The 24,815-nt window shown below is 40.4% G+C and overlaps 1 protein-coding gene and 4 non-coding genes across 5 annotated transcripts; 2 read left to right on the top strand and 3 right to left on the bottom strand.

Annotated features, from left to right (window-relative positions):
* Positions 1–7,292: 7,292 nt before the first annotated feature.
* Trnak-uuu (transfer RNA lysine (anticodon UUU)) lies at positions 7,293–7,365 on the top strand. Its single transcript has one exon. It is a non-coding gene; the product is annotated as a tRNA-Lys (tRNA).
* A 137-nt stretch (positions 7,366–7,502) lies between these two features.
* Trnan-guu (transfer RNA asparagine (anticodon GUU)) lies at positions 7,503–7,576 on the bottom strand. The gene has a single exon. It is a non-coding gene; the product is annotated as a tRNA-Asn (tRNA).
* Positions 7,577–9,503: 1,927 nt separating this feature from the next.
* LOC131934689 (uncharacterized) lies at positions 9,504–15,627 on the top strand. The gene is made up of 3 exons (XM_059290775.1): positions 9,504–9,640; positions 11,237–11,375; positions 15,233–15,627. Exons 1-3 carry the CDS (start codon positions 9,505–9,507, stop codon positions 15,606–15,608), a joined length of 651 nt encoding a protein of 216 aa, XP_059146758.1. The 5' UTR covers position 9,504; the 3' UTR covers positions 15,609–15,627.
* Positions 15,628–17,180: 1,553 nt separating this feature from the next.
* Trnae-uuc (transfer RNA glutamic acid (anticodon UUC)) lies at positions 17,181–17,252 on the bottom strand. Its single transcript has one exon. It is a non-coding gene; the product is annotated as a tRNA-Glu (tRNA).
* Positions 17,253–17,679: 427 nt separating this feature from the next.
* On the bottom strand, positions 17,680–17,753 carry Trnan-guu (transfer RNA asparagine (anticodon GUU)). Its single transcript has one exon. It is a non-coding gene; the product is annotated as a tRNA-Asn (tRNA).
* Positions 17,754–24,815: the final 7,062 nt, after the last annotated feature.

The raw sequence follows: 24,815 nt of genomic DNA, 5'->3' as shown, positions 1-24,815 counted from the left end.
TAGATTGAGCTTTTCAATTAATCTCCATCAACCCCCACCCCCTCTCCCTATCCACCCCCGACTCCTCCCCTCCCCACACATATCTGCCCCCTAGCCTTAGACCCAGTAAATTATGTATCTTCCCATCTCCTATCATTGAATCATCTCCACAAGCCAATGATTTCCTGACACATCTATGTCTAAGCTAGTGTCATTAGACCTAACCCAAACCTTAACGTCTGTTTTACTATGTGGACCGGTAGAGGGCGTATTCATCACGTCAGTTGATGTCTATATTTAGTAACATGTGTTTGCTAATCTGTATATCTCGATGAGACTTTAAGTCCTTTAATCCACGGTCTCATCATTAATCCATTCCCTCCACATAAAATCCAAATACTGTACCTTCAGCCACTCTCCCCTCCACCCCCCACCCCCCCCCTCCGAATTTAGCCCAGACCTTGTTTCAATCCACACTCTTTTCTAATTCATACCCTACAGTCTCAGCAACCGCATCTAATTCTATTCCCTCAACTAGTCCATTCCCTCACCTAATACATTCCATCAACTAGTCCATTCCCTCACCTAATACATTCCCTCAACTAGTCCATTCCCTCACCTAATACATTCCCTCAACTAGTCCATTCCCTCACCTAATACATTCCCTCAACTAGTCCATTCCCTCACCTAATACATTCCCTCAACTAGTCCATTCCCTCACCTAATACATTCCCTCAACTAGTCCCTTCCCTCAACTAATCCATTAACTCAACTAATCCATTATCTCACCCAATCCATACACTCATTTAATCCATTACCAAACCCAGTGCATACACTCACCTGATCCATTACACAAACCACCACACATAGACCTACACCCACCACCACCCATAGATCTACACACACACCACACATAGATCTACACACACACCACACATAGACTATCACACACCACACAGACCCCTACACACATATGCCTACACAAATCACAACACGTCAAATAGACATACACACACCACCACACATAGATCTACACCCACCACCACACATAGATCTACAACCACCACCTCACATAGACATACACCCACCACCACACATAGACCTACACCCACCACCACACATAGATCTACAACCACCACCTCACATAGACCTACACCCACCACCTCACATAGACATACACACACCACCACACATAGACCTACACCCACCACCACACATAGACCTACACCCACCACCTCACATAGACATACACACACCACCACACATAGACCTACACACACCACCACACATAGACCTTCACCCACCACCACACATAGATCTACACCCACCACCACACATAGACCTTCACCCACCACCACACATAGACCTACACCCACCACCTCACATAGACCTACACACACCACCACACATAGACCTTCACCCACCACCACACATAGATCTTCACCCACCACCACACATATGCCTCCACACACCACCACACATATGCCTCCACACACCACCACACATATGCCTCCACACACCACCACACATATGCCTCCACACACCACCACATATATGCCTCCACACACCACCACACATATGCCTACACACACCACCACACATATGCCTCCACACACCACCACACATATGCCTACACACACCACCACACATATGTCTCCACACACCACCACACATATGCCTCCACACACCACCACACATATGACTCCACACACCACCACACATATGCCTCCACACACCACCACACACAACCCCATAGAGACCTACACACACAAACACACAAAGGCATACACACACCACCACATTCAAATACCTCATAACTGCAGGTGCCAACTTTTTAAACTCCGGGATTATTAATCTTTTATGTCAAAGATTATCCGTACCCCCCCTCCCCTGTTTCCCTCCACCGTGCAAAGACGCAAACATTTTTTGTTATAATGTTTCTCAATGGCTGCTTACCGTCTTTTTGCTACAATGTAAAAAAATATTCAAAATAAAATAAAAATATCGACCTTGTGGATCGCTCCAAATAGGATTAAGGGGGGTCAACAGAGGGGTCATGTGACAAGGTCCGGTGTTGTTTCAAACCCGTGAGTTCTCGCGAGAACATCCGCCTCGAGGTTTGCTTTCGGCGTCCGAGAATGTTTGCCTCCCCTGACCGGCGGGCTAGGCTATGCCAGACATCCGTGCGCCGCTGTAACACGCATTTTCATTGGTTGATTTTGGGCAAGAATTTCACGGGGGTTAAATATTCGATAAAGCCAATGGTTGCGTAATCCCGTCGTGGTGGTCAATTCAGGGGAGATAACTTTAAACACAGTTCGAGAATTATCTCTGAGAGTTATCTCTGATAAAACACACGCAATGGGGTTAAAAGTTAACCAGAAAATACACGATACACGATATCGTATGCAGTTTTTAAACTTCAGATTTAAAAGTGGAAAATCGCTCAAATTTTTTCAAATTTGATTTTTCGTTTAATTTTTTCCTCAGGGGTCGTCCATATTTGATGTCAAATTGGTAGTGGGAGCAGAGGCGTAGCAATGGGGGGCAGGGGGGCACATATGTCCCCGGGCGCCGACCGTAGGGGGCGCCAAAATGGGTTGTAAAAACAAATAAAAATGTCATTTTAGCTCCATTTTTGCATTATAAATAGTTTGATTGAAATTGAAAGTTTGTCCCCGGGCGCCGGGAAGGGTCGCTACGCCTCTGAGTGGGAGGGGCCAGGGGGAGGGGGTGGACCTCTGATATGAAACGAGGGGAGGTTTCATACTGTGATTTCATACTTCTACACTTTTAAAAAAAAATATTGGAAATTGAATTAAGCCGAAATTTTGCGTAATAAAATTACTTTTTTCCCCCATAAATTGCAAAAAAAAAACCCATTTGATTTATATACTTACTATTGACCGATATCAGTTTATTTTTTCAGAAATTAAAAACAAACAAAGGTTGTAATTTTAAAGGCGGTTGTAGGACGATATGTGACGTCATTTTATGGGATCTGGTTTTGTGTTACGATGGGGAGGGATGGGGTGAAATTCTTTTAAGATGAGTGATGTTGTTTATGGTTTATGTTGTTTATGGTGATGTTGTTTATGGTTTATGTTGTTTATGGTGATGTTGTTTATGGTGACTTTGTTTATGGTGATGTTGTTTATGGTGATGTTGTTTATGGTGATGTTGTTTATGGTTTATGTTGTTTATGGTGATGTTGTTTATGGTGACTTTGTTTATTGTGATGTTGTTTATGGTGATGTTGTTTATTGTGATGTTGTTTATGGTGATGTTGTTTATGGTGATTTTGTTCATTGTGATGTTGTTTATGGTGATGTTGTTTACGGTGATGTTATTTATGTGATGCTGTTTATGTGATGTTGTTTATGGCGATGTTGTTTATGGTGACTTTGTTTATTGTGATGTTGTTTATTGTGACTTTGTTTATTGTGATGTTGTTTATGGTGATGTTGTTTACGGTGACTTTGTTTATTGTGATGTTGTTTATGGTGATGTGGTTTATGGTGATGTTGTTTATGATGATGTTGTTTATGGTGATGTTGTTTATGTGACGTTGTTTATGTGACGTTGTTTATGGCGATGTTGTTTATGGTGATGTTGTTTATGATGATGTTGTTTATGGTGATGTTGTTTATGATGATGTTGTTTATGGTGATGTTGTTTATGGTGATGTGGTTTATGATGATTTTGTTTATGGTGATTTTGTTTATTGTGATGTTGTTTATGGTGATGTTGTTTATGGTGATGTTGTTTATGGTGATGTTGTTTATGATGATGTTGTTTATGGTGATGTTGTTTATGATGATGTTGTTTATGGTGATGTTGTTTATGGTGATGTGGTTTATGATGATTTTGTTTATGGTGATTTTGTTTATTGTGATGTTGTTTATGGTGATGTTGTTTATGGTGATGTTGTTTATTGTGATGTTGTTTATGGTGATGTTGCTTATGGTGATGTTGTTTATGATGATGTTCTTTATGGTGATGTTCTTTATGGTGATGTTGTTTATGGTGATGTTGTTTATGGTGATGCTGTTTATGGTGATGTTGTTTATGGTGATGTTGTTTAAGGTGATGTTTTTATATATAGCCCCTTATACACAGTTCAGTGGTACACTTGTCTAACACCAAAATATGTCTTTGTATTCATCTCTATCACACAAACCAGTAGACGTCCCCAAAACTGACTAGCAGACGTCACCAAAACTGACTAGCAGACGTCACCAAAACTGACTAGCCGACGTCACCTTGAATGACTAGCAAACGCCACCTTGAATGACTAGCAGACGTCACCAAAAATACCAGCAGACGTCACCAAAACTGACTAGCAGACGTCACCTTGAATGACTAGCAGACGTAACTACGCAGTGACGAGCAGAAGTAACGATGAAGTCACAAGCAGACGTGAAACATTTTAGCCACCTCGCGGCCAAACCGCGGATTCTTCAACCCTGGCAATGTCCAGCCTTGGGTTGACATTCACGACCTTGGGTCAACAAATGACGTCACGTGGTCAGAGTTTTTGGCCATGGTGATGAGACAGTAAAAAGACACCGGCCATTTATATCTAGTCCCGGTCATGTCTTAGCCTGCGGTATGGTCAGTCCATAACAAACAGGGGTCAGATATTGTTTACTCATGCGTGTTGGTATTATAATTACCAAGCAAAAGTATTTTATTCGTAACACATTTTAGCCTTTGGTTTTCTTGATATTTTACTCACTTGAAGGATGCTACTATAGCAACATCAAATTTTGTGGAAAACGGATTTCACTGGAAATCTATACCAACATATAATTAGTTTTTTTTTATAAAGTGTAGCTTACAATAGTAAAATTACGTGTTCTTTTTTAAGTGCGAGCCTTCTGATTTCATGGAATATTGGACTTGGCGTAATCGAGTTTGTGGGAATTCCCAATAAGTAATTTGTATAGCCGTATAAAGTGTTTGTAAGTCAGTGCTATATTTAGAACGTGATATTCCCGATACAAATGTTATTGCGTGATTTCTACCGGATATTTCTCCACCTTCTGTTTCTTGGGGTGTTAGGTAAAAATAGATTTTTTATTACATCTTTTAAATACTTTCTTAAAAATTAAAAATGTGATTACTGTTTTATTGGTTATGTGAAATACTTTAACTTTACTACTGTGTGATTGTGCACATATTACAAAATGACACAAACACAAAAATTGTACTGTCGTATCACGTGACATCCAATTAACTTCTCCACAAAGTTTTAGCCAATAACATTTCCAGGATCCCTTCCCAAAAACCATCACACAATTCGAAACTTCAAGGATGAGATTTTAAAAATGGAATATGGGAACTACATCATTTTAGAGAAAACACGTGATGAATCTTTATCAATGATCGAAAACAAATGACGACAATTTTAAAATTATTTTCACCTACCCTCCCCTTTCCCATCATCATTAAAAGTAACACACACTCCTAAATGACGTCATACTTAAGAAAACATCCCCTCCCCCTTGTCAAATAGGAATTATTTTAAAGCAACAATTTCTCTCCAAGAATTTTAACTGACATTGGCCATTATTATACATTTTGGTCAATTTTAATTAATTAAAATTGACACTCATCTTTAATAATGTGAAATAACCTTTAAAATTCAGTTTAGAAGAATACCTTTTAAAATAAATCCTGAATGTCTAATCTGTATAACAATGTTAAAGCAACTATCAGACAATGTTTTTTTTTTTTTTCAAATTGAAGCAGCGCAAAGTGCAGAGGACAAATGTCCGGGTGGGGACTGCCCAGAGGACAAATGTCCTGAGGATTTGGTGAAAGTGACCCAGGGCTGTTTCACGGAGCTCTCGCAGTCCGTGCACGCGGGGGCGGTGGACGGTCACGTGACCCAGTCTGGCACCATGACGCTGGACTACACACAGATCAGGAAGTACTGCACGCAGTGAGTACACACATGGGCGCTGTGGGTAGGGGTTCAAATCCTGGCACACACAGATCAGGAAGTACTGCACGCAGTGAGTACACACACAGGTGGTAGGGGTTCGAATCCTGGCACACACAGATCAGGAAGTACTGCACGCAGTGAGTACACACACAGGTGGTAGGGGTTCGAATCCTGGCACACACAGATCAGGAAGTACTGCACGCAGTGAGTACACACACAGGGGGTAGGGGTTCGAATCCTGGCACACACAGATCAGGAAGTACTGCACGCAGTGAGTACACACACTGGGGGTGGGGGTTCGAATCCTGGCGCAGCACGCAGTGAGTACACACACGGGCGCTGGGGGTAGGGGTTCAGATCCTGGCGCAGTAGGTAGGAGGTTCAAACAACTGTACTGTGGGTAGGGGTTCAAATCCTGGCACAACAGGTATTAGTTTCAAACACATACACTGTGAGAAGGTGTTCAAATCAAGGGCGGAGTAGGTTGAAGGTTCAAACACCTACACTGTGGTTGAGGGTTTAAATCCTGGAGCAGTAGGTAGGAGGTTCCTGAAATTGAACCATTCTGCTAGTGGGTCATCTATTTCTGATGATGAATAAAAATCTTGATTTTAGACACAACACCCTTCCCCCCCCCTTTTTTTTTCCACCTGTGGTCCTAAAGTGATTGATTTTTTTCACTATATTTCTCTTTTTTTTAATTAAAAAAAAGCGTTATGCATTTTTTTATAATGAGCGCTTGTTTTTTTTTAATGGATTTTTTCCATATTTAAACCAACGACTGATTGAGGGTATTCAAAAAAAAAAATGTCAGACATGAAAAGAAGATTTCAAATTATTATTTCATGTGGTTGGACGCAGTGACCCATAAAATCATTACACCACATCAAGTTCATTACCCTAATTGGTTTACTTACAACAGAAGAAAGAATTTTAAAGGAATTTTATTTTAATGCTCTGACGAGCAGAATACAATCCCCTCTCTCCTCGTGTGGACATAATGAATAGACGACCCGTTGTCCGTTACCCTAGCCTAGCAGTTTAAAAATTTGACGTTATCAGTTCTTAACTTGATACAAATGAATTAGAATTCTCAGATTGGAAAATACGCAACGGAAAACAGCACAAAAACAAAAATGCGCTTAGAAAATTTATTTTTAATCGAGCTTTTAATGACAGCAAAAAAAAAAAATAAAAAAAAATCACCAGATATGCACTGTTGCATAATAAGACAATTTTCCACCTATAATGGCAAAATTAAAGTGCATTGCTAGGCCTATAATAAATATGATTTTTACATTTTTCTGGGAACCTCTCAGATTACCCATAGTACTTCATTATTATATCTGATGTGTAAGTAAGAGCCCGGTTAGCTCAGTCGGTAGAGCATCAGACTTTTAATCTGAGGGTCAAGGGTTCAAGTCCCTTATCGGGCGAGATAATTTTTTTAATTCGTATCATTATTTTCCCCATTTTTCTTTGCAGAATTGTTTCCAAATTAATTTTTCATTTTCTTAATCATATTTTTTTTAAAATTGTAATTTTTTAAAATACGAAAAAAAAAATAAAAGTCCGTCCCTGGGTGGGCTTGAACCACCAACCTTTCGGTTAACAGCCGAACGCGCTAACCGATTGCGCCACAGAGACTGGTGTCCCTACTCTCCATTTTTTCCAAATCGTTTTATGTTGGAGAAAGAAGGTTACGTCGGTGATGTCCGTGATGTCCGTGGAAAGGTGGGTGGGGAGAGGAGGCAGTAAAGGGGGGAGGGGGGGGGGGGGGGAAGGTCTGCTTGTGCTGGATTAGCGTGGAGCACTTTGTGGGCTGTGAACTCAGTGATTAGTCTTCAGTCAACAAAGGGAAATTATCATCAAGATGTTTTTATCGTCAGTCTATGCTGTGTACACAAAAACCCACCAAAAGAAGGTTTTTTTTTCGGGGGAGGTCACTCGTCCTTTACAAACAAGGAAAGCAGACGTCACTCGAGTATAAATCTATATATATAATTCTCTTCTGGGAGACGCTAGAAAACAAGCTGTAAACGCGCTCCCTACCAGCCCCACTCCTAAATGGTCTGGTGAGCTGTGGTTCACTCTAAATGTTTACAAACAGAGCCGGGCTTAGTGACGACTATTAGGGGCAGATAATTTAGTTTGAAACGATTTTAAACGTGGGGGGGGGGGGGGGTGGTAACTAAGTGGAGTTTACTTTAACGGAAGGGGGAAAGAAGGGGGGTTTATCGTCCTTAACGAGCTTCTGATAGTGTTTTAAAGCAAATATTTTCAGTGGCAGCGTTGTTACTGTCGAATTCACAAATTATGAATTACTGAAAAGTAGAAAAAACAACAACTAAATAGAGGCGTATGATACGCCGTGGGTCGGCTCGTTACGTCATATTTTAAAAAGAAACGCGTTTTAAAGCATGTACTTTATCATTTTTTATATTACACTTTTATCTTACCGATTACAATTTTATCTCAAATCTAATAAGAAATGTACTTCTCCTAAAGGATCGAAGCCTACAGATATTAAATAGTACAAAACGGATAAGGAGAGGCGGACGTAGCCTATGTGAAATATTGATTTACTATGCGTTTTGTAATTTTATCCAGAGGCGTAGCGAGGGTGGGGGGGGGGGGGCGGGGGGGACATATGCACCCGGGCGCCAACCTCAGGGGGGGGGTGCCAAATTGAAGGTTTGAGGGGGGGTGCAAAGGAAAAGTTCGAGGGGGGGGGTGCAAATCGAAAGTTTGAGGGGGGTGCAAATGAAAAGTTCGAGGGGGGGTGCAAATCGAAAGTTTGTCCCCGGGCGCCGGGAAGGGTCGCTACGCCTCTGATTTGATCCGATTGGATGAATATTTTCATACAATTGGTTTAGTTCTATAGCATCCTTTACTTTGAACACATTTTAGTACGTTTAAGGCGCTCCAATTTTTCTAAGATATAACGAGCAATTTTTTTTCTAAAATTACGAGATTGTAATTCTCATCTTTTAATAGCCCTATCACATGGTATCTTGGGGGGGGGGGGGGGGGGTCCTATTTTTGCTACTTAATAGGTGTTGATCTATGTACATGTTATACAACATAATATGGAGGAAGTCTGAATAGAATCTAATATATGATTATAGTATTAGCCCGCCCCCTAAACGTATATGGTATGACCAGTGGCGTAGCTAGGATTTTTGGGCCCTATGCAAAAAGTGTTAGTGGGCCCTTCAGATGCGTAGCGACCCTTCCCGGCGACCGGGGTCAAACTTCCGATTTGCACCTCCCTCCCTCAGACTTTCGATTTGCAACCCCCCCTCAAACTTTCGATTTGCACCCCCTCCCCCTCAGACCTTCGATTTGCACCCCCCCCCCCCACCCCGCCTTCAAACTTTCGAAAAAGGGCCCGTTTTTGCCTTGGGCCCATATGCCTTGCTTACGCCAGCTTTACGGTAGCTACGCCACTGAGTATGACCACTGGCAGCATGGTAGCCGCTGGTCTGGTAAGGGTCAGCCTGAGGGTCACGTGGACAGCCCCACCTGTTGTTGATTGGTCAAGCTCCGTGTCTGTGTGTTTCAGGGACGGTCACATGACCCAGTTCGTCACGTGCGTTGAGAATCTCGTGGCCCAGTGCCGGAACACGAGCCAGGCGCTCGTGCTGGACAGACTGGTCAACCCAAACAGGGTCAAGGCCGCTCTCCCCATCCTGTGTGAGCGACAAGACGGTAGGTCCTCAATGTTGTATCTGTGGTCTGTTTCGTTGTATGAACTAAATAGCCTGTTTCGTTGTACGAACTAAATAATCTGTTTCGTTGTACGAACTAAATAAACTGTTTCGCTGTATGAACTAATTAATATGTTTCGTTATACGAACTAAATAATCTGTTTCGTTGTACGAACTAAATAATCTGTTTCGTTTTATGAACTAAATAATATGTTTCGTTGTACGAACTATATAATCTGTTTCGTTGTACGAACTAAATAATCTGTTTCGGTGTATGAACTAATTAATATGTTTCGTTGTACGAACTAAATAATGTTTTGTTGTATGAACTAAATAATCTGTTTCGTTGTACGAACTAAATAATATGTTTCGTTGTACGAACTAAATAATCTGTATTGTTATACTAACTATTTTCCGTTGTGCAAACTGAAAAATTCTGTCTGCTTTACTAAAGAACTACTCATAGGGACGGCGTGGTCAGATGGTAGCGCTTACGGCTGCTTGCTTGTAAGTCGCATCACTGGCTCGAGCATATAGAACGTCCCTCAGTCAAACAGCTCTTGCATGCATTGAACATTGACCACTAAGTTATTTTCGCATGTGTTGACCATTGACTAGCCTGTTATTCTTGACCATTGACTAGCCTGTTATTCTTGACCATCGACACAGAGGCGTAGCGACCCTTCCCGGCGCCCGGGGACAAACTTTTCGATTTGCACCCCCCCCCCCTCGAGATTTCCATTTGCACCCCCCCCCCCCCTCAAACTTTCGATTTGCACCCCCCTCAACCTTTCTATTTACTTTTCCAACCCATTTTGGCGACCCCTAAGGTCGGCGCCCGGAACATATGTCCCCCCCCCCCCGCCCCCCCCCCTCGCTACGCTACTGCATCGACAAACCAGTTATTATGGACCATCGACTTGCCAGTTATTCTTGACCATCGACAAGCCAGTTATTATGGACCATTGACTTGCCAGTTATTCTTGACCATCGACAAGCCAGTTATTATGGACCATTGACTTGCCAGTTATTCTTGACCATCGACTAGCCAGTTATTCTTGACCATTGACTACCCAGTTATTCTTGACCATTGACTAGCCAGTTATTCTTGACCATTGACTAACCAGTTATTCTTGACCATTGACTTGCCAGTTATTCTTGACCATTGACTTGCCAGTTATTCTTGACCATCGACAAGCCAGTTATTATGGACCATCGACTTGCCAGTTATTCTTGACCATTGACTAACCAGTTATTCTTGACCATTGAATAGCCAGTTATTCTTGACCATCGACTTGCCAGTTATTATGGACCATCGACTTGCCAGTTATTCTTGACCATCGAATAGCCAGTTATTCTTGACCATCGACTTGCCAGTTATTCTTGACCATTGAATAGCCAGTTATTCTTGACCATTGAATAGCCAGTTATTCTTGACCATCGACTACCCAGTTATTCTTGACCATTGACTTGCCAGTTATTCTTGACCATTGACTTACCAGTTATTCTTGACCATTGACTTGCCAGTTATTCTTGACCATTGACTACCCAGTTATTCTCGCATGTGCTGACCCCTGCCTGACCTCTCCATGTCCAGATATCCTTGCCTCGGGTGAGTGTATGAACAAAGTCATGGGACAAGACTCCGAGTGCAAGAACCAGGCCTACGAGAAGATCAAAACGGAAATGTCCAAATCGATGAGAAATGTCACGGCGACTTTTTACATTCAGTGCAGGTAAGATTAAACCATCACAAAACTCAATCAACCTTTAAAATAACCCAAGTCGTTTTAAAATTAGTGATCTGTCTCAAGTATGGAAATGTGTGGAACTAAATTATGGTCGCATGTCACATAAACAGGTAGTAAATGGAAGACTTTCTTTTAAAAGTATTTTTAAAAGCATCTATTTAACACTGCCAAAAGCACCAATTTGACACCGTTCAATGTATCAATGACACTGTATTGCCGAACAGGTATTTAGAAAAAAAATGTTTCTTCCTTTACGTTTGCACTTTTTAAGTGTAATTACATAATGGATAAGTATAATTCCTTCAAGCCGGGCGGTAGAGCGATCAACTGCTAAACAGGGCAGGCCCTACCTATAGGGCGAACTAGGCGGTCGCCTAGGGCACCATCCCTAGGGGGGGGGGGGGCGTAAAATGTTTGATCGCTACTATAAAAAAAGTCCCTAATAATTAATAACTTTTATAAAGGAGTAGCGATCTACTCCCAGGACGAACTATTAATTTTGCACCCCCACTCCAAAATTAGGTCTATATAGGCGTATATTTATTCGCGATGGTGAAAATGCAACCCCACCTCCCTAATACTGGAAAGGTCGGGGTGCTTTTTACCAGTCATTTTGCCTTTTTAATTTGGTGTCACATAATTGATGAAGAAAACGATTAAATAAATTCGTAGTTTAAATTTCGAACATTTCAAAAGGTTATCTAAGGGCTTGTAAGTCTCGTCCCCCCCCCCCCCCCCCCCGAAGAGATGCCTGGAAAAAACTCTGAGTGAAATCGTTGTTGATTTGGAGTATCGTTTGTAGAGCTTGGTAAAGTTAAGCGAGTTGGTGTCGTAGTTCTGGAGCATTGAGTCTAGTTATGTTTAGGTATCGAAGTTTGATATGTGTTGTGAATGTAGTAGAGTATATTGAGTAGCCGAGTTTATCGTAAGTTAGATTATTTCAATTTAGTACGGAACACACTACAACGAAAGGTGGGCGTTCTCTAGTTGAAAAATCTTTAGTTTTTTAGGAATCTATATTACCACTCTTAAAGCACTAATATATACTATTAAATAGGATGGAATTTATAACTAACTGTAAACTTTGTTTTGTCAAATTATAATTTTTTTTTATATTTAATCAGTAATTCTAGCATTGTCTAAAACAGCGGTCGGCAACCTTTTGAGACGAAAGAGCCAAAAGTTCCAATTTACAACCTTACCCGGTTTTTAAAGAGCCACTAACATCTTTATGTCAATAGTATATTTGTTTACGATTATATATATATATATATATATATATATATATATATATATATATATATATATATATATATATATATATATATATATATATATATATACATATATATATATATAATTTAAATATATATGTAATAATCTCATTTGAATTTGTGCTGTGATGAGGATCTACTATGTAAGTCAGGGTACTTGCATTTGTTTTGAATAGCTCAAATCTCTCAGCGAAAACATCCTTCATTTTGTTTATATTAATGTTGAAGTGATTGAATAGTAGCATTGGTTTCATAACGATATTGTTTTTCAGATTTTCCGTTATTAAATAATTTACCGCTCATCATGTATTTAACAAAAAAGTATTTTTTTTTCTAAACAAACCACTTCTTCAAGAAATACATAGGCTGGGTTTTTCCTTTCAGTTTTACACTTGGCTGGTTTAGTTTCTTTGTGATATCCAGTATGAAGTTGAATGTTTCAATTCGGAATGGACAACGTAATAGGAAGTAGATTGAGATAGGGAGAAACTAAATATTCTAATATAATAGTGAATGTTTATTGTTTATATCTATTGTTATATCGTTTATTACCGAGTGTTGTAGACTAATATTTTTATGAGTTTTTAAAAATAAAATAAAATAATTATTAATATTTGTACATGGAGCTAAAGAGCCGCAACTGGACACCAAAAGAGCCGCAGGTTGCCGACCCTTGGTCTAATACAGGGGTCGGCAACCTGCGGCTCGCGAGCCGCATGCGGCTCTTTTGATATCAAGATGCGGCTCTCCAGCTCCTTGAACAAATACTAATAATCTTAATAAAAAAATAAAATATATGAAATAAAAAAATATTAGTGGCTCTTTAAAACCAGGGAAATTTTGAAAATTGTAACTTATGGCTCTTCCGCTTCAAAAGGTTGCCGACCCCTGGTCTAATACAGTTGCCCGCGTTAGATTTTCTAAAAGACGTCCCTTAATTAGGGGATCCAAAATTTTCTATTATCGATGTATAAATTTAGCATTAAATGTACATGTCATCAAAATTGAATAGAAGTATGTTGTAATAAAGCTACCGTTTTTAGACTTTCAAATATAACCTAGAGTTAAGCATTCAATAGGTAAAATGTAGTGTTTTTAACAAGATTACATAGCTAATGTAAAACGTGTGTTATAATTATTACGTAATAAAATTTAAAGCGTATTATGGTGTTTTTCAAACATGTCTTAGTTACACTTAATTAATTTAGCTATTCTTTATGAAAGTTCATTCCCTTGAATAAAATTTTGTTATTAGGATTTTCAAATGGGAGATAATTCGTTGCTTAACTTTACATTCCTTTCAAATTCCTGCACCTCAGGTTGACCGCTTACATATAAATACAACTTTAAGTTATTATTTGCTATTGTAAAAATTATATAGAGCTTAAGTTTTAAACAAAATAGTTTGGTAGTTATTTTTAGCATTATCAAGTTGAAAAACAAATATATCAGTAGCCGTTGTAGATTGCAATACTTAATGTTATTAGACAAACAGTCTTAGTCATAAATTAAACATCTAATTAATTGTCTTTTCATATTTTTCACCCTCACCTAAAGGATTTATATATAACAATTTTAGGCTGGAATCTATAACATTTATAATCTTTTATTTTTCAAAAACTAAAAAATCGTTACATAATCACACAATATAGACTTTTTACAATTATAACTAAAGACAGTCAACCTTCAAAGAGGTAAGTTCCGTTTTGGAACTCACCTTGTAAAGGACTGCAGAGAGCCCAACAATACAAGAACTTTTTTTTTTCAACGTTTTTTTTCCAGACTTTTTTCTCCCGGGAGGGGGGGGGGAAGCACTTAAAATTTTCTGGGGGCGGGGGGGGGGGGGGACTTAGCAACAATTTCAATAAAATGTAATTACGCTTGCAAACTGGAATTGAAGGAATTAGTACAAACTTTTGAGACGAAGGAGGCAAGTACAATTTGATTTTGATGTCTACGTATAACGTGCATGCAATTGATAATAAATTAATACGTCACTTTTAATTAATTGTTTTCTTATACATATGTTTTAGTAATTAATTTGTGTGAAAGGGGGCGTCTTAATAAGTTTTGCCTAGGGCGCTAAATAACGTGGCGCCGGCACTGCTGCTAACCCGAACGGACTCGAGTTTGTTTTACATTCCTGATATCACCTAGCTCTGTTGGGTGCCTGATTTATATTAGGAAAAATAAAGGCGTCTGGGCAGTGGCGTAGCGAGGTCGGGTGTCACCCGGTGCGGCACTTAATGGTATCACCCCCCCCCCCCCCCCGCGCCCCCTCAAACTTTCGATTTGCACCCCCCCCCCCCTTTTCAAGTTTTCCTCTATATATTTTGCAATTTTTTTGCCTTGGTGTCACCCCCCTAAATGGTGTCACCCGGTGCGTTCCGCCCCCCCCCCCCCCCCGCCCACCCCCCTCGCTACGCCCCTGCGTCTGGGCATTGCGTTGATCAAATTCCTTCAAGACAGAGATGATTATTACTTCATCTGCCCAATGGACCGTCAGACTGAATTGATAACTTTACTTTTTATGTTTTAACTTTAATTGCTTTTTTTCCCCCTTCCCAGCTTCTTCAACTCGCTGGCGGCCTGTCAGAGGGACGCCCTGTCCGAATCTTGTGGCCACGGTCTGGGGGAACTCCACGCCCAGTTCCTGCTCTCGTTCATCCCCAGCTCGTGTGCTCAGAGTTATCCCCCGTCGGCTAAAAATAAAACGGCGCCACCCAGCAACGACACCGGTAGCGACGTCACAGCCACCACTACACACGCTGACGTCACATCCGGCAGCACGCCCCAGACGTCTGACACACTGACCCAGCCATCGCGCAAGACACACGTGATCGCCAAGAAGAAGTCAGGCAACACAGCTGTTGGTTTACACACAACATGGGCCCATTTGTGGCAACTGCTTTTATCTTTAGGGCTAATATTAAAAGCGTTGTAGGTCTGGTATATGTGTGTGTGTGTCTGTTTGTTTTTGATAGATTGGTTTATATATACGATACTTTCAATGATAGCCGATACAGCAGTTAAAATAGGCCACACTATACGGAGAAAAAAACGCAGTTACAAAAAAGCAACGAAACAACAACAACAACAACAAAAAACCAGTTGAAGTTACATTCATCTAGGAGACGAAAAAAATGATATTAAATTCGTCAAATTTTGTCAACTTTCAACTGCTCGGAGACCCTAAATTGATTAATCGTTTTCTATATTTAAGCTTATATTTCAATCAACTTCATCCCTATATTATATCATAAATTTTGTTTTTTTTCGCTACAGCAAAATCTACACACACCACTTTTAGTAACACATTCCGATGATAGGGGAGGTAATGGTTCCGTATTTCATGTAGGTTATACATCTTGTTATTTCCCTTTAATATGCAATTTCTGAAAGAGTAACCAGTTTATAAGCTGTTATTTATTTGCTTTATTATGTCAATCCATTAGTGATTTTAATTGAACCCCACTAAGGTTGTATGACTCATCATACGGCGTGTGGGTGGGGGGAGGGGGAGTGGGGGCGTATAATAAAATACACCAGTGGGTGCCCTATTGGGAAGGGAGCGGAGGGGGGATGCTGAGAATACTACTGACGCGGTGTTGTGACAAAATGTTTTTTTTTTGGTTTACTTTGTTATATTTTTTGTCTGAGACAATTAAAAAAAACTGATACAGAATTAAAAAAAAAAAACAAAAAAAAAAAAACGAATCAACAAATCTAATGTAGCCTGTCAAAGTCAGACTTTTGATGTGTGAGGTTCGAGTCCATGAGTCAGCTATTCTATTTTTGAGCGTGTCTGTGCTTTGTGTACATTTTAATATGGTGCAAGCTTTTCTTTTATGTAGTACTTAGCCAATGGTTTATTTACATTTATTAAACAATAACCGTATGTGTTCGCAAATATAGATATATGCAAATGGTGTGATTTAAGAAGAAAACTACATCTTATCGATATATGTATACATATATATGTGTGTGTGTGTTGTGTGTGTGTGTAAGTGTATATGTGATTTCAGAACTTGTAAGATTGTTACCTTGTGTCAAATAACACAATACCGACACCTTCAATGTGAACGTCCCTGGATGGTTTTGAACCACTACCCGTTGATTGTGTCTCAAAGACTCTTGTAATTAATTATTGTTGCAATTAATAAAAAACAAAGGTTTTCAATCCGACGTGACGGACATGAATCTCGACAACCTGATCAAGCTCTCGTCAATTACTCACTGCACGTGATGTTGTGTTTTTGGCTGACCCTAGTTGTACTCAAACATGAATTGAAAGACATTTTTTTGTAACTTTTATTTTGGGTTAATCTATTAAGATTTTATTTTTATGACATGTGAGTGCATTTTAACGTTGTGAATTCTGTATTAAATTTGAGATTCTGAAATCATGGTTTCTCTTTAAAGAGGTTCTGTTTTACTTTCGTATTTAGCCAACATTTTCTGCTCTAGTTATGTGTTGTTTTGATCATCTGTGATGGATGCGTGAGAAAAAAAAAATTTCCCATGCCGGGAATCTAACCCGGGCCGCCTGGGTGAAAGCCAGGAATCCTAACCACTAGACCACATGGGAGTTACTTGGACAGTAGATTAACCCAATAATTTTGAGCCTAAATCCGCTCTAACAATACTGGTCTAGCTCATGAGTCACATAAGTAAGACTAAGGACACAAGAAATATTGGAAATATTGCTATTTATAAATCGGTATAAGTATAACAGCAGCAGATGTAGGCCGCTCTAAATATAGGGGGGAGGGGAGGAGAGAGAATGTAAGAAAGGAGAAGATATTAGTAGCGGGGGGTGGGGGGGTATTAGCTTACTTATTTTTTAACGTTGGCATCTTTCAAAGCTTTCTTAAGTTGTAATATGCTATAATGAATTTCTATTAGGTTAACAAAAATATTTCATTAAAACTTACAGTAAAAGAAACCATCAAAATGTTAAATTAATGGTGCGATCGAGGTCAAGAATTTTACTGATAACTACGAGGAAAAAATATCGTCCCTGGGTGGGCTTGAACCACCAACCTTTCGGTTAACAGCCGAACGCGCTAACCGATTGCGCCACAGAGACAGATATCAGTTTAAAGAATTTAATCAACTAGATGAAATGTGATTCTGACGACCAATGGTCGACGAGCATGATAACAATCTACTTGTCAATGCAGTCTATCATCGTTCATGATTTCTTTTGTTTGGGACACACGTCATGTAGGTCATGTGACTTCCGCGTAAGCTGCCTCGTTCTCACTACTAATAAGGGGGTCGTCCATATATGACGTCACTCCCGTAGGGGGAGGGGTGGTCCGAAATTTCAGGACGGTGTTTGATGAGGGGGGGGGGGGGTCAGATGGTGTGACGTCACACTTTTGCAATGTTAGAAAACGAGTTTTAGCCGTTATTTAGCGTTTTAGAAAACTGTTTTAATAAATAATAATAGGAACTGATTAAGATACTTTATGATGAGTTCACACAAGTTTTTGGAAAAAATCGATGTTTAAAAAAAAAATTCAACTGGAATTGTGAGGGGGGTTGTAGGCTGAGGTATGACGCCATTTTAGAGGGGGGGGGGGGTCAGGCTTTTTGTGCTATCTGTCAGTGTATCAAGTGCTATTTGTGTCATCCACTACATCAAGTGCTACCTGTGTCATCCACTACATCAAGTGCTACCTGTGTCATCCACTACATCAAGTGCTACCTGTGTCATCCACTACATCAAGTGCTACCTGTGTCATCCACTACATCAATTGCTACCTGTGTCATCCACTACATCAAGTGCTACCTGTGTCATCCACTACATCAATTGCTACCTGTGTAAGCCATTGCATCAAGTGCTACCTGTCATCCACTACATCAAGTGCTACCTGTGTCATCCACTACATCAAGTGCTACCTGTGTCATCCACTACATCAAGTGCTACCTGTGTCATCCACTACATCAAGTGCTACCTGTGTCATCCACTACATCAAGTGCTACCTGTGTAAGCCATTGCATCAAGTGCTACCTGTGTCATCCACTACATCAAGTGCTACCTGTGTCATCCACTACATCAAGTGCTACCTGTGTCATCCACTACATCAAGTGCTACCTGTCAACCACGCCCAGGTAGCCTAAGTGCCGTGTTTACCTGTGTATTATGTAGAGAGTTCACTAAGTGGACATGCAGGTGAGATAAGGTGAGAGATTTACCTGGATTTGGTACCTGAGTCCCAGATAAGCGGAGAGGAGCATGTCTATGGAGACGATCTTTGGGGGCGTTGGGGGGATATGATGTGTTTATAATTTTAAACCTAGCAATGGGTAGTCGGGTCACAAAAAGTGTATGAAATCTAAATAACTTCATCCCCCCCTTCCACCACTCACCCACATCCATTGAAAGAGAATGGTTAACAATAGTCGAAATCGATGATTTTAAAAAAAAAACCGTTACAATGTCTGTAAATCCTATTGTACAAGGTCCTTTAGTAGATCTAAACAAGTAGGACAGTCCTTCAGTAAACAAGTAGGACAGTCCTTCAGTAAACAAGTAGGCAGTCCTTCCGTAGATCTAAACAAGTAGGACAGTCCTTCAGTAAACAAGTAGGACAGTCCTTCAGTAGATCTAAACAAGTACGTCAGTCCTTCACTAACAAGTAGGACAGTCCTTCAGTAGATCTGAACAAGTAGGCAGTCCTTCAGTAGATCTAAACAAGTAGGACGGTCCTTCAGTAGGTCTAAACAAGTAGATCAGTCCTTCCGTAAACAAGTAGGACAGTCCTTCAGAAAACAAGTAGGACAGTCCTTCAGAAAACAAGTAGGACAGTCCTTCAGTAGATCTAAACAAGTAGGACAGTCCCAGTAGGTCTAAATAAGTAGGTCAGTCCTTCAGTAAACAAGTAGGACAGTCCTTCAGTAAACAAGTAGGACAGACCCAGTAGTAAGTAGGACAGTCCTTCAGTAGATCTAAACTAGTAGAACAGTCCTTCAGTAGATCTAAACAAGTAGTACAGTCCTTCAGTAAATGTACACCAGCAGGACCCAAGAGTCCTACATCAGTCCTATAGGTAGGACACTGCAGTTTTTGAGCAGAACTGAACAAGCGCGAGCTAATTTCACCATCCGCACGGCAACCACTTCCGGTAGGTATCGACTTATCACTTCCGGTAGGTATCGACACATCAATCATAGCGGGCTAATTTAGTAACCTCGTCAGATTCATTGCACGTTAGTCGTGGACGATATCGAGTACAAATCATTTGAACGATTCCGTGTTAGCGTATAATAGATTCTCGCATTGACACTACCCTTCTTGTTATAATGTAGGGGGTGGGGTGGGAAGGTACAGGGAATTGGGATTTGTAACAGGTAATGAGATCGAATTTGATTGAAAAAGTCTTCGATTATGTCCGCTCGGGCAAAAACGTGTCGACCCGCAGCGGGAGAGGTAATCGACACGTAAGTTTGACGTCAGCGCTAGGGCTGGTAGAAAAAACATTGCGTTTTTTTGGGTGTATAAGAAAAGTTTTTGGATGTATAGGAGAAGTTTTCATTTTTATGGTGTATAGTGTATATGAAAAGTCTTCATGTTTTTGGGTGTATAAGAAAAGTTTTTGGATGTATAGGAGAAGTTTTCGTTTTTAGGGTGTATAGTGTATAAGAAAAGTCTTCATGTTTTTGGGTGTATAAGAAAAGTTTTTGGATGTATAGGAGAAGTTTTCGTTTTTAGGGTGTATAGTGTATAAGAAAAGTCTTCATGTTTTTGGGTGTATAAGAAAAGTTTTTGGATGTATAGGAGAAGTTTTCGTTTTTAGGGTGTATAGTGTATAAAAAAAGTCTTCATGTTTTTGGGTGAATAAAAAAGTCTTCATGTTTTTGGGTGTATAAAAAAGTCTTCATGTTATTGGGTGTATAAAAAAGTCTTCATGTTTTTGGGTGTATAAAAAAGTCTTCATGTTATTGGGTGTATAAAAAAGTCTTCATGTTTTTGGGTGTATAAAAAAGTCTTCATGTTTTTGGGTGTATAAAAAAGTCTTCATGTTATTGGGTGTATAAAAAAGACTTCGTGTTTTTGGGTGTATAAAAAAGACTTCATGTTTTTGGGTGTATAAAAAAGTCTTCATGTTATTGGGTGTATAAAAAAGACTTCGTGTTTTTGGGTGTATAAAAAAGTCTTCATGTTTTTGGGTGTATAAAAAAGTCCTCATGTTTTTGGGTGTATAAAAAAGTCTTCATGTTTTTGGGTGTATAAAAAAGTCTTCATGTTTTTGGGTGTATAAAAAAGTCTTCATGTTTTTGGGTGTATAAAAAGTCTTCGTGTTTTTGGGTGTATAAAAAAGTCTGACGTGTTTTTGGGTGTATAAAAAAGTCTTCGTGTTTTTGGGTGTATAAAAAAGTCTTAATGTTTTTGGGTGTATAAAAAAGTCTTCATGTTTTTGGGTGTATAAAAAAATCTTCATGTTTTTGGGTGTAGAAAAATGTCTTCGTGTTTTTGGGTATACGAAAAAAAAATGTGTTGAACTAAATTATGATCGCATGTCACATAAACAGATAGTAAACGGAAGACTTTTTAACTCTGTTAATCCTTTGATGATTGTTACAACCTCAATTAGGATAGACTGGTTGTCCAAGATCCAGAATACGGATGTTACAAGTTTTTGAAAACAATGTGTACATGAAATAAAAAGTAGTCGGGCACATTTTTAGAAATAGTACCCGCAAACATACAAACTCAGAAACACATAGAAACACAAGCAAAAAAAACCACACACACGCACAGATAGACACACAAGCAAAAAAAAAACCACACACACGCACAGATAGACACACACATTTACATGCACACACATACACACACACACTTCCCTACACCCAAAGACACACAAACGCCTGACCCCAGGGGAACTGCCCACATGGCAAACCAAGTGTAGCGTGATGTAATTTAACGGATGACTTTTTGATTGGCTTATTGATTCAATCAAGCTATCGAGTGGGTACTTGAGTCAAGTTCAAGGGCGGATAAGTTGCCTTTAAAATGCTGCTAATCAAAATTATGATTTTTTTTAGAAATGATAATACATTTTTTTGGCGCCAAGTTGTTTTCCTGCATGATTGTATTGCAGCGGGCGAGATAAAGGACACGAGAAAATAGAGCGCTGACCACAGGTCACCAAAACTTGTCTCACATTAGCCTTTCAGTACAGGTCACCAAAACTTGTCTCACATTAGCCTTTCAGTACAGGTCACCAAAACTTGTCTCACATTAGCCTTTCAGTACAGGTCACCAAAACTTGTCTCACATTAGCCTTTCAGTACAGGTCACCAAATCTTGTCTCACATTAGCCTTTCAGTACAGGTCACCAAAACTTGTCTCACATTAGCCTTTCAGTACAGGTCACCAAAGCTTGTCTTGAAACTAGTGCCACACAAGTATAAAAAAGATATGTGTTTATAAGGTGAAACAATTTTCCATCACAGTACTCTCCGTTCCATTCTGAAACTGGTTAAAACCGTTAGATTGACTTGCGTATAAAGCACGTCGCTTTTCTAGAGGGCATCTGGTCTTCTAAGACTGACCTTTGTTTGAGAGTAAGTTCACTTGGGTAACGGTATTAGGTCAGCAACATCAAGGGGTCAATCAAGCATGACCCACTATTGTCTTGAAGTCAGTCAACCGTGACTGTTGTTCTGAAAGCTAATGTAGACATGAGTTCACAAGGTACCCTATAGACACACACACAATGAACATCAGACATCTGAAGTTGTGCCGCACTTTTAACTCCCCCTTTCATCCCCCTCCCCTCCGTCACTTAATGACCTACTGCATACCCATCCGCGAGACCTTGAAAGGGCGGAGCTTGAACCGGAAGCTGTCACCATCTCGCCATCTTTGATGTTTTGTGAACTCCCGACGTTCTGAAGTTTGCAGGCTTAAAAGTTTTGATGTGGTACTAATAAAATCATCAGCGTAAACAACTCGTTCAAGGCCATCAAGATCTCAGGGGCGGCACCCAGAACAACCTAGAAGGGGCAACAGTCACTCGCGCTGAAAGTATTCACAAACGAAAACAAATCTGAAATTTTTGTAATCGATGGCATAAAACGGACGTAGAAATGTTTTTAATTGTGTGCAATGTTATTGAACCATGTGTGCTGTGATGGTACCAATTGTATACACATACGGTTATAATTTTCTAATTAATGTAGATAACTAATCAAATCTTTGGGCAAAAAGCCACACCAATTTCGTCATAATAACGTTCATAGTATGTATAAATATTTCCCGGCATAGCGGTGTGACATTTAGTTCATTGTCCCAATTAAATAATTGCCAATCAAAGGTGATTTAAGCTATAAATGTCAAGGTGTGGTGTTTAAAAGTAAGCAGAAGTGTAATTTCAAAGTAAAATTATTTATTTCTCTTGCTCTTTGTGTTTTATTTTTTTTATTATTTACATTTTAAAAAAATAACTGTATAAAATTTGAAAGCTACAATTCCAATATTTTTATAAGTGTAAGGTTGTTCAGACGATGAAATATATTTTAAAATCACAGGTTTTTGTCCAACTCAACACAAATGATCGACTCATTCTCATGATGGCTGGTGCTGGTATTGTGGTGATTCTTACATTGGCTGATTATGGCTGACTATAATGGGAAACTGTCTATTATGAAGCTATGGGCTATACAGTATTCCCTTATAAACAATACACTTTTTTATTTACTGATCAAGTTATAGGTTGTTAACGAACCTAATTCTCTGATTTTGTCCGAATGAATAGCGTGGGTGTTTTTAACTTCTTGCTTTCTCGTGTGGGTGCTGCGTTGTAGTAACGCTATCTGGAGCCAGGATTAAGGGGGCCCTTACAGCTATGGCCCTAATCTGACAGGGCCCCCTAAAGCCTGGGTCCAGTTCATGATCCTACTCTAGCCGCAGTTTCTCTCAACCCATGTGTTAATCCGCTATTATCAAAGTGTATTTTAAATTAATCCCAACCCGTAAGTTTTATGACTAACATTTGCTATCCATGGGGCAGGTGAAGTAGAGTTCGCCGTCCCTTGGTTTGTGTAGCTATCTATTTATTCGAGAGAACTGAAGACATAACCACGGCTCATATGGTTTCTCCAATGGGACACGCCTGTTCAGGGGGGGGGGGGGGGGGGGGGCAGACGTTTTCCCAGTAGACACTTGCCCAAATGCGACAAATGCCTGAATGGACACTTGCCCATTCGGACTAACGGCCTTCGGGCAAACGGCATTTGAGCAAACGGCATTCGGGCAAACGGCATTTGGGCAAGTGTCTTTCGGGAATTTGTCGTGAACCCCATGTACAAGGCCTGAAGTATCAAACAGTCCCAATGTAATTATTTTTTTTATATTTTTGACGAGGGGTAGGAACAGCCAATAGAAACTGTTCGTAAATCGAAAGTGTTGAATATCTTTGTGTATACACGTCTCACTCTATCGTACCATCAGTTGGTGTCAGAGTTTCTTCCAGGCATCTCTTCGGGGGGGGGGGGGGGGCTAAGCCCCCCCGAAAAAGTTTTACCGCCCCTCCCCCCCGAAAATTTCAAGTGCCCCCCCCCCCCCCCCCGGAGAAAAAAAGTCTGGAAGAAACACTGGTTGGTGTGTTGTGACAGATATCAATGTATTCAATCTTCTTACTTCCAGTGTCAGTGTGTATATTGAAATGCCTATTTAGTACATTCCTGTAATTTGCCGTCAGCTCGTCATCAATTCCTCAGGTGGAAGTGTCAATTACACCTGGGTGTACCTGATCTCCTTGCCCCCCCCCCCCTTCCCACGACTTTGTTTACCTTGCCAACTCCGTCAACACATTTGGAATGCCAAGGTCTCCAACGCTACCTTTTCCCTCCACCCGCACAACGTACCGCCATTCAGGTGGGGGGGGGGGGAGAGACCTCTGGCACCATTCAACCCCCCCCCCCCCCCACCCCCCACAGCGTCGCGCTATTCAGGTGGGGGGGGGGAGAGACCTCTGGCACCATTCAACTCCCCCCCCCACCCCCACAGCGTCGCGCCATTCAGGTGGGGGGGGGGGCTCTGGCACCATTCAACTCCCCCCCACCCCCACAGCGTCGCGCCATTCAGGTGGGGGGGGGGGCTCTGGCACCATTCAGCGCCTGCTTGCGTCAAGTC

Source organism: Physella acuta, unplaced genomic scaffold (assembly GCF_028476545.2).
Source record: "Physella acuta isolate Inbredline_101_S28 unplaced genomic scaffold, ASM2847654v3 ptg000115l, whole genome shotgun sequence".
NCBI lineage: Eukaryota > Metazoa > Mollusca > Gastropoda > Physidae > Physella > Physella acuta.
This window is presented reverse-complemented; position numbering and strand designations above follow the sequence as displayed.

Bases quoted from the DNA above. Each gene is read 5' to 3' on its own strand.
- LOC131934689 (XM_059290775.1), top strand. From the start codon at position 9,505: ATGACCCAGTTCGTCACGTGCGTTGAGAATCTCGTGGCCCAGTGCCGG. The intron at 9,641-11,236 runs GTAGGTCCTCAA...CTCCATGTCCAG, and splicing joins CCTGTGTGAGCGACAAGACG to ATATCCTTGCCTCGGGTGAG. The intron at 11,376-15,232 runs GTAAGATTAAAC...CCCCCTTCCCAG, and splicing joins ACTTTTTACATTCAGTGCAG to CTTCTTCAACTCGCTGGCGG.